At 41.1% G+C, this 9,978-nt stretch overlaps 1 protein-coding gene across 1 annotated transcript; it reads left to right on the top strand.

Annotated features, from left to right (window-relative positions):
- Positions 1–2,253: 2,253 nt before the first annotated feature.
- On the top strand, positions 2,254–9,566 carry stard5 (StAR-related lipid transfer (START) domain containing 5). Its single transcript, XM_017699505.2, has 6 exons — positions 2,254–2,699; positions 2,783–2,832; positions 4,286–4,418; positions 6,041–6,158; positions 7,257–7,350; positions 8,687–9,566. The coding sequence occupies exons 1-6, from the start codon at positions 2,604–2,606 to the stop codon at positions 8,829–8,831; spliced, it is 636 nt and encodes a 211-aa protein (XP_017554994.1). The 5' UTR covers positions 2,254–2,603; the 3' UTR covers positions 8,832–9,566.
- The last annotated feature ends 412 nt before the right edge of the window (positions 9,567–9,978 follow it).

Genomic DNA, 9,978 nt, shown 5'->3' with positions numbered 1-9,978 from the left:
GTCTTGCTGAAATAAGCAGGAAAAAAGACGCTGCTTGGATGGCAGCAGATGTTGCTCCAAAACCTGTATGTACCTTTCAGCATTAATGGCGCCTTCACAGATGTGCAGGTTACCCCTGCCATGGGCACTAACTCACCCCCCCACACCATCAGAGATGCTGGCTTTTGAACTTTGCACTGAAAACAATCCGGACAGTCCTTTTCCTCTTTGGCCTGGAGGACACGACGTCCATCATTTTCAAAAACAGTGTGAAATGTGGACGCGTCAGACCACAGGACACTTTTCCACTTTGCGTCAGTCCATCTCAGATGAGCTCGGGCCCAGAGAAGCCGGCGGCGTTTCTGGGTGGTGTTGATATCTGGCTTTCGCTTTGCATGGCAGAGTTTTAACTTGCACTTGTAGATGGAGCGACGAACTGAGTTCACTGACAGTGGTTTTCTGAAGTGTTCCTGAGCCCATGTGGGAATATCCATTACAGACTGATGTGGGTTTTTAATGCAGTGGGATCGAAGGTCACGGCATTCAGCGTTGGTTTTCTGCCTTGTCGCTTACTTGCAGAGAATTCTCCAGATTTCTTGAATCTTTTGAGTGTGGGAGTGCGTGCTTGCGAATGTGTGTGCATAGGTGTGTGTACATGTGCGTGCGTATGTGTGTGTGTGTGTGTAAGTGTGGAGCTTGAATCTGATAGCTTCCCGCAGGCCAGACAACCTTGACCATCACAGATAAGCTCTAGGCACAAAAGAACATCCACACATTGTAACTTCTGTAATGATTATATGTCTGATTCTTTTAAAACACCATTTAATAGCCTATAGTTGGAAGGGCAAGATCCCCCAACAAATACAGTTTGGTGGTCAAGATCCCCAGATTGCTTACAACAACATGAATGAATTAAAAACAAACAAATAAAAAAAAATCCCTGATCTTGAGTAACACTTAAGTAAGCATTCCACTGACCAATCACAGGGCTGAGTTTCTTGCTCTGCCCACCCAGAACAGTTTCAGGGTCACAAGCTAGACCACCTGTCTATATCTGCCTGTCGCCTGTTCATTCGTTTATCCAACACCAACATTGTTTGTTCATTCATTCCTTCATGCATGCATTGCTTCCTCCCTCCATCCATTTGTCTGTTCGTCCATGACTTCTTTCGATAGCTCTGATCTGCTGTTAAATCATATATTTTTCATTCTTTTTTTTTGGATGTTTAAAGTAGCACTGAAGTATCAAACAAACATTTTTAATATTTTAGTGGTCCTTAGGACTTTAATAATGGCTTACAGTGAACAAAAGAAGACTATGGTAGAGCCGGTTTACGGGGAGCCTGGCCTCTTCCTATTTCCCCCGTTATATCAAAAACAGGACAGCAAAACACTAGAGTGAGTCCTCAATGAGCGGGAGTAGATGAAAATAATATATATATTAAAATAGTTTGTAATCTCTTGCCCAGAACTTTCTTTGAACTGTAGAAAGTAGAACGATGTATTTCACTAAAAAAGCTAATAAAAATAACCTGCATGTTTCCTTTTTATCAGCAAACGGATTTTGGGCACCACAACATAAACATTACCGCTAATGAGTGCTGACTGCTTGACATCATGAACGTCCAGCTCTTATGCCATTCATTATTCAGGAAAAGTATGTACTCTTTTATCCATCCCATCCATCCATCCGTTTTCTAAGCCGCTTCTCCGTCAGGGTCGCGGGGGGATGATGGAGCCTATCCCAGCAGTCATTGGGCGGAAGGCAGGATACACCCTGGACAGGTCGCCAGTCCATCACAGGGCAGACAGACAGACACAGACAGTCACTCACACCTAGGGGCAGTTTAGCAAGTCCAATTGGCCTGACTGCACGTCTTTGGACTGTGGGAGGAAACCGGAGAACCCGGAGGAAACCCACGCAGACACAGGGAGAACATGCAAACTCCACACAGAGAGGACCCCGGTTGCCTGGCCGGGGAATCGAACACAGGCCCTCCTTGCTGTGAGGCGACAGCGCTACCCACTCTCTACCCGTACTCTTTTATATTAAAAATATTTAAGCATTTTTAAATTACGATTTCAAACACCGTCTGAACCCAAGCATCCTAGAGTGCCTTGTAGAAGACATTACATAGAGATAATTCTCCTCTCTGCTAAATTTCTGACTCTGGGCCCAAGTACAGCCCCAGTTTAATTCCCTCTGCAGCAGCAAACCAAAGAAAACTTCATTTCCCAGAATGCAACGCAGTCACGTGCTGTAGGCTAAGGAAACCGAGCTATCCAGAAAAAAAAAATCCCCGAAAGAAAATGAAAGGCTGGATGTTAATTTACAGAATAATCGCAGATATTTATGATAGCTTTACATCATCTGAGTACGACGTGCTTCTGGCAAAGAAAGTGGAAGTGAACTGGACTCTTATTCAGATCCTACAGGCGACACAATGTAACTGCTGCATCGTTTAAGGTGGAACGGAAAAGTCGAAGAGGATCCTGGCGAATAGGAAGCCAACTGCTCGTCCTGGACTGGAATGAATGAGTTGTGAGCTCCTCGTTAGAGGCTTTTAGTGTCTGTGTTGTATCTCGACGCCAGTCGCTCTGTTTTCCAGTAAAGGACGTTTTTTATGATTATGGATTATGAGGGAAAGGCCAACTCCGTCGCGGAGCTCCTGTTAAGCTACAGCAGAGACCAATCCGGCTGGAAGATATGCAAGAAAACGGTGAGTAAGCGATATTTTCTGCACTGGATTTGGGCGAAATAAGGCCAAATGAAGTTACGCAACCATGTGTGATGTTTATCCAGAGTGAAGTTGTGGTGTCCTGGAGACCATCAGCCGAATTTGCTGGGAATATGTGAGTACAAGATATAGGAAAACAAGAAAGGTGACCCACTCTGTATTTGTCTCTTGCTCTGTCCGTCTAAAACACATTTAATAGCTATATAGATATTTTCTCTTTAATCATCTTCCTCAACAGCTGCACTGAGATTTTTTTTTTTACCACATCCAGATGTTTCAATCTGATTGGTCATCTTTTAATATGGTAGCCAATTGGAAGTGAAACTGTAAAAATGCCTATTTCCAAATAAAATATATGCCTATACATTTGCTCATATATATATATATATATATATATATATATATATATATATATATATGTGTGTGTGTGTGTGTGTGTGTGTGTGTGTGTGATAAAAGATATATGCTATATTTAAACTTTTAAATATTTAAATATATGTTATATCTGTATATGTCAACATGCACAAGTGTAGTAAATATACACACACTGACCACTAAAACCACCTCATTCTTTCTACACTCTTTGTCCATTTTGTCAGCTCCACTGACCATGTTGGTGCACGTTGTCGTCCTACAGTTACAGCCTGTAGTCCATCTGTTTGTGTACGTGCTTGTTTGTGTGGTGGATCATTCTCAGCAGTGACACTGATGTGGTGTGGTGTGTTGGTGTGTGTTGTGCAGGTACGAGTGAATCAGACGCAGCAGAGCTGCTGGAGTTTTTAAACACCTCATTGTCACTGCTGGACTGAGAACCAAAAACATCCAGTATCCTGTGACCACTGATGGACTAGAGGATGACCAACGCAGAGTGTGCAGCAGCAGATGAGCTGTCGTCTCTGAGTTTACATCTACAAGGTGGACCAACATGGTAAAAGTGGACAATGAGTGGACACAGTGTTTAAAAACTCCAGCAGCACTGCTGTGTTTAATCCACTGGTACCAGCACAACACACACCAACACACCACCACCTCAGTGTTACCGCAGTGCTGAGAATGATTCACCACCCAAGTAATACCTGCTCTGTGGGGGTCCTGACCACTGAAGAGCAAGGTAACAAAGTATCAGTGAGACAGATGGACTACAGTCTGTGACTGTAGAACTACAAAGTGTTCCTATATGGTCAGTGGAGCTGATAAAATGGACAGTGAGTGTAGAAAAAGGAGGTGTTTTTAATGTTATGGCTGATCAGTGTATGACAATGTATTCAAGTGCATACAGGTGTGCTAAATGTATGTAATGAGGTCAATTTTAAATATTTACATGTATGTTAAAATATGTTGAAAGGTATTTGAAATTTCACACGTTTTGAAAAATGTACGTCAATATATTGTCTATGCATATGTATAATGTAGTTTGTTGATGAATTGTATATCTGAAGCAATCATGGGCATGAGAAATGTGCTAAATGTATTAATAAAAATAATAATAATATTTATAATCCTATCATTTTCATCAGCAAAATCTTGTAAGATTCATGCGCCACTTTATGCTTCTCCGACTCTGGCAGTTATAAAGGAGAGGGGATAGTGAACGGCAGTCCGCAGAAAGTGTGGGAGTGTCTAAATCCGGATCCAAACGGGCTTCGTGTGAAATGGGATGACAACGTAAAGAAGTTCGAGCTGCTTGAACAAGTTTCTTCAGTAAGTTCCACACCTGTGATGAGCATTTTCTCGAGTTCATTCTCCCAAGTCTCAGTCCAGGTCCACTAAGCCTTCAAACTGCAGGCCTGTTATTCACTGATTAAAGTATCTGAAGGGGGAATTCCACTGATTTCTCAAAATCTCTGCATAATTCAGTGTTTGAGGTGGAAACAAAGCCATCCAGGCTGGTTTGGTGTGAAAAGGTCCAGTGCAAAGAAACTGACATAGTTATATTTCTTTACACTGGTAATATTAGGAACCAGAGGTCATAAATATAGTTATTATATTTACTGTCCAAAACCACCAACCCACACATGTCTTCTGAGTGTTCGTATGGAGTATTGAGATGGAAAAAAATATTTTGTAATGGAATTCCCTGCATGTACCACTTCACCGTGAATGGATGTCAATAATACATTTTCGGACAAAAACGTCATTTATAAATGTTTTTAAATAAATGTTTTAGTAACTACTATGAGACTAATGTGTAAGTTCTGTAGGTGTGACAGTGAGGGACTGAAGTGTGGACCCCATACAGACCCTTAGTGTTTAAGCACTGAAGATGCTTTGAAGGTGATCATATGCCATAGATAGATATAACTGATAAGATAACCGATACTTTTTTAATCCCACAAACAGGGAAACTCCACCTCCGCATTTAACCCATCCGTGAAGTGAAACACCACATACACATTAGTGAACACACACACTAGGGAACAGTGAGCACACTTGCCCGGAGCGGTGGGCAGCCCTATCCACGGCGCCCGGGGAGCAGTTGGGGGTTAGGTGTCTTTGCCTAAGGACACCTCAGTCATGGACTGTCGGCCCTGGGGATCGAACCGGCAACCTTCCGGTCACAGGGCCAGATCCCTAACCTCCAGCCCACGACTGCCCAAAGAACCAAAGAGCTGCAGATAGAGATTTAGTTGAAAAACTCATATAGTAGTTATTTAGCTGCGCTCTTAAAAAGATGGTTCTTCAAATTTCTTTATTAAAGAAAATGGTTCTGTGTAGAACCATGAACACTTGAGGAACCCTTTGCATGATTAAGGGGTTCTTTGCATGGTAAAATGGATGGATGGATGGATAGAACTTTATCGATCTTGACGGGAAATTGCAGCTACAGTCGCAAGACATAATTACACATAAACCTACATATATTCATACATTATACATACATACTTTATAAAGGGTTCTCTATAGCACCAAAAAAAGGTTCTTCTGTGGTTACAAGCTCATATCTTAACAGTAGCAGAACCCCTTTTGTTGCTTTATAGAACAATCTACAGCACGTTCTCTATCAATCTGAAGAACCCTTTCACAATGCAAAGAACCCCAAAGGGTTCTTTGACCGTTCATGGTTCTTTAAACATTTTCGTGACTAAAGAACCTTTAAAGAACCCTCCTTTTTAAGACAGTGGTTAAAGCCATGCGCTAAGTCATTTGTGTAGGTGTGATTTTAGTGCAGCTGTGATTTAGTGCAGTGAACCCCCCCCCTCAGTATATATGTGCAGTCAGTGGTTTCGTGCTCATAGCAATGTTTCATTTCATGTTTCATTTGTACCAATCTAGCGCCTCAGGTGTTTCCGGTGGTGTGTAATGGCTTTTCTTCCTTCCCTCAGGACACCACAGTGTGCAGGACTGTCACTCCGTCTGCTGCTATGGGCATTATATCACCTCGAGACTTCGTGGACGTTATTTTAGTCAAGCGGTACGAAGATGGCACAATTACGTCAAATGGTGCGTGGAGCAATTAAGCTTTTTATTGTTTCTGTCTCCTTTTATGTAACCCAGCTCTTATGAATTTACCTAAATACACCCTGAAACGTTCTTATTTCAGTGGACTCTGGAGAACGAGCGCGTACTGCCACAGTCTTTAGTGCCTTTTCAGTCAGAGCTGCACAAACTATCATTTGCTGGTCATTATTGTGATACTGGCTTTTGAGATGCTGAGATGCAAATGAGCTCTGAGGAGTTACCGTTTTCTTTACCGTGTGCTACGAGCCTTCAGATGTTCCTTATGTGTTCCTGAAGGTGTTTTGACGTCTCAAGGCAGTTAAGTGACTCAAGAAATAACTGAATAAGGTAAATAATTGTAGATAAAACAGTCTTTAACCCTGCTATCAGAGGTTCATTCATGTCTTTATACATAGGTATATGCAAAAGCTTTGTGATTTTCAGACTGGAAAGAAGTTAACTTATCTTCTACGGGAACAAATTCATGGCACTGTCTGCAAATTTCAGTTTACAATTTCTTTTTAATTGCAGAGTGTAACATATTGGACATCTGAGTTGTGTTCTTTTTGCTGCATTGGTATTGCTTGCCAAATCACTGTATTACACTATAATGCTTATATTCAGGTTAAGGATTAGGATTAGGGCCAGGGTGAGGGTTAGGTTTTGGGTACGGTCGGTAAGGTTAGGTTTTGCATATTGGAAATAACATTAACAACACATCTGCTTAATGTAATTAATATATCGACAGTACATCTACAAGATATTTACTTCAGTGTATTCAGATGCTACACCACTATGTTGTTAATGTGTTACTGAAAATCTCTTAAGAGTTTATTAATCATCTACAAAGGACCACTTCAAATAAAGTGTTACCTAGTCTTTATTCTGAAAGTTCCATGTTGGCAGTTCTTTCCAGCCCTGCTTTTAGTGTACAGGTATCAGTGTTTGCTCAAAGACAGACAGACAGCCTTTCGTCCTTATTCTGGGTCATATTTGCTTTTCGCTGCTCACCGATGTGGATAGGAGTAGACAGAGGGACAGACTGATCCTTATTATCTCGCTAATAGAAATCCATTCTTGTGTCTTCTTATGTCTTTGCAGCCACTAATGTGAGCCACCCAGCCTGTCCCCCTCAGCCTGGCTACGTGCGCGGGTTCAATCATCCGTGTGGCTGCTTCTGTGTGCCAGTTCCTGGGTAATCTACCGGGGGAACTGAGTTCCTGGAATAAACCACTGCACTAATTACCAGCAGTGCTGCCTGTGATTACAGAGTGTAGTTCCAGTATCAAACAGCAAGTGGCAGCAGAGACCTGTGAAGCTCACTGGAGCTTAGTGAATTCATTTTATTTAAAAAAATAATAATAATTTTTACCACATATATTTATATCTGAAATTACAGTACCTTGTTGTGTAAGGGTAGCTGTTTGACTAAACTCAATTAATGAATAATATTGAATACAGTTTAGTTTCTCTGAGAATCACATTTTCCTGCTGCTTGTTTATGTGCATGTTTGCCACATAGTGCTTATATTTATTATTTATTACTTAGTCTTTTTGAGGCTTTCAGGCTCCTTGTCTTCCAGTAAAGTATTTTGCTGATCACTTAAGGTCATATTTATTGTTTGATACTCTGATTACTCGGTTACTCCTAAAAATATTCAATAGATGACTTGATTACTAATGTAGTCAACATAATCAACAGTGACAGCCCTAGTATTAAATGTATTATTATTAATAAAACAATCAATCCATTAATCAGTGGATTATTCATGAGGAGAAACCGATTACTTGTTAATTAGTAACAGGTAAATAGTAGATTACTCAACTACTGATGTAATCAGTGATGATAGTCCTATTATTGTTTACTACACACACACACACACACACACACACACACAGACACACACACACATTTTTTAAGCTGCTTAGCTTTCGGGGTTGAAGAAGGATGGGAAGCTGGTGGAGCTGGAGCTGACCCCGGCCGTTGTTTAATGCATTATTAATGTATCAACTATTATAATATTGATCAATATTGTCTATTAATTAATATGTGAATGATTAATGATTATGAAACGATTACCTGATTATTCATCAAAAGAAGTGGTAGATTATACAACCACTGCTGCCAATACAGTCAAACTCTACAACAGTGGTTTTAAGGTCTGATTGTGAACCTTAAATCAGTTTTTCCAGGTGAAAATTTCGTATTTGTACCTTTTCATAATCTAATGTTTTAAAACAGAGCAGTAAAATAAAAAGCCTGGAGATGAGACGGGGTATGTGGGGTCAGTACAGCTTAGACAGTATAATTTCGGTGGATTATGGGACAATTATGCTCCCTGACTAAAGGTACTGAGATGTGCCCTGGAGGGAACCAGACCAGTGACACTTTCCTACCTTCATTTCTGAGAGTGTAGTATTGTAAATGTGTTAGTGTTGTTAATTGATTCATTCATTATTAGGTGTATTTTAATCATTGTAAACTGCAGGTCAACGTGAGCCTTTATTCTCTGTTTTCTGTTGGTTTACAGGGAAGCAGGTAAAACCCAGCTGATCAGCTTTTTCCAGACCGATTTGGGAGGTTTGCTTCCTCGTTCAGTCGTGGATTCCTTCTTTCCTGCCAGTATGACAGACTTTTACTCCAACCTCACTAAAGCTGTCAAAGCTCTCAAATAGCACTGAAAGCACTGGAACATCCTCTTAAAGTGGCATCCCATTACTTAGAAAAAACCCACATTGTCTGGTTGTTTTACAGTCATTTTGATTTTAGTTTTGATTTTAGTTTTTTAAGTGTATTGCAGAATTTTGGAGTTCTCCACAGGCTTCTGATGAAAATAGCAGCAGAACCTGGTTGTGTCTAAAAGGGCCTGTAGAGAATTTTAATGCTGTTACAGCAAAACTTTACATTCATGGCCTTCCGTGTTTAAACAGCTTCATTTTATTGGCAGTTTTGTAGTTTGATTGTACTGATTGATTTTACGTCTAAACAAAGTTGCATTCGTAGTCCTGCAGCACAGTTGGAGCTTTTTCCACTGCTAGAGACTGGACATCGCCACTCTTTTGAGGGAAAACTGATGTAGCGCTTAAGTAAGCAATGAAGCATCTTCGAGTCCAGTCAGCTTGACTTATTTACTGCAGTCCTGAAGGTACTGTATATCTAATCAATTTGTAAAGGGAAGCCGTTACTGCTGTGTAGCGATGTATCCCGGTCAGCAGTTCGGCAGCAGACTCTAAACATTCCATACCTCAGTTTGTTGTGTATCTGTATTTTATCTTGCATTTGGCACACAGAAAAAAAGTGCTGCATTGAATTAATCACTCACCAGCCACTTTATTAGGTACAATGGCTTGTTCACACAAATAGCTAATCAGCCAATCACACGGCCGCAACTCAATGCATTTAGGCATGTAGAGGTGGTCAAGACAACTTGCTGAAGTGCAGACCGAGCATCAGAACGGGGAAAAAAGGGGATTTAAGGGACTTTGAATGTGGTGTGGTTGTTGGTGCCAGACGGGCTGGTCTGAGTATTTCAGAAACTGCTGATCTACTGGGATTTTCACGCACAACCATCTCTAGGGTTTACAGAGAACGGTCCGAAAAAGAGGAAACATCCAGTGAGCGGTCAGTTGTGTGGATGAAAATGCCTTGTTGATGTGAGAGGTCAGAGGAGAATGGACAGACTGGTTCCAGATGATAGGAAGGCAGCAGGAACTCAAATAACCAACCAGAATCTCTGAGGAACGTTTCCAACACCTTGTTGAAAGTATTCCATGAAGAATTAAGGCAGTTCTGAAGGCAAAAGGGGGTCCAACCTCTTACAAG

Source organism: Pygocentrus nattereri, chromosome 15, assembly GCF_015220715.1.
Source record: "Pygocentrus nattereri isolate fPygNat1 chromosome 15, fPygNat1.pri, whole genome shotgun sequence".
Taxonomy (NCBI): Eukaryota; Metazoa; Chordata; class Actinopteri; order Characiformes; family Serrasalmidae; genus Pygocentrus; species Pygocentrus nattereri.
The sequence above is the reverse complement of the archived record's forward strand: the minus strand, read 5'-3'. Positions and strand labels throughout refer to the sequence as shown.

What these genes read in the sequence shown, in the direction of transcription:
- stard5 (XM_017699505.2), top strand. Translation starts at nt 2,604, where the DNA reads ATGATTATGGATTATGAGGGAAAGGCCAACTCCGTCGCGGAGCTCCTG. An exon ending in TGCTTGAACAAGTTTCTTCA is followed by an intron (nt 4,419 to 6,040) that starts GTAAGTTCCACA and finishes TCCTTCCCTCAG; the next exon opens with GACACCACAGTGTGCAGGAC. An exon ending in TTCTGTGTGCCAGTTCCTGG is followed by an intron (nt 7,351 to 8,686) that starts GTAATCTACCGG and finishes GTTGGTTTACAG; the next exon opens with GGAAGCAGGTAAAACCCAGC.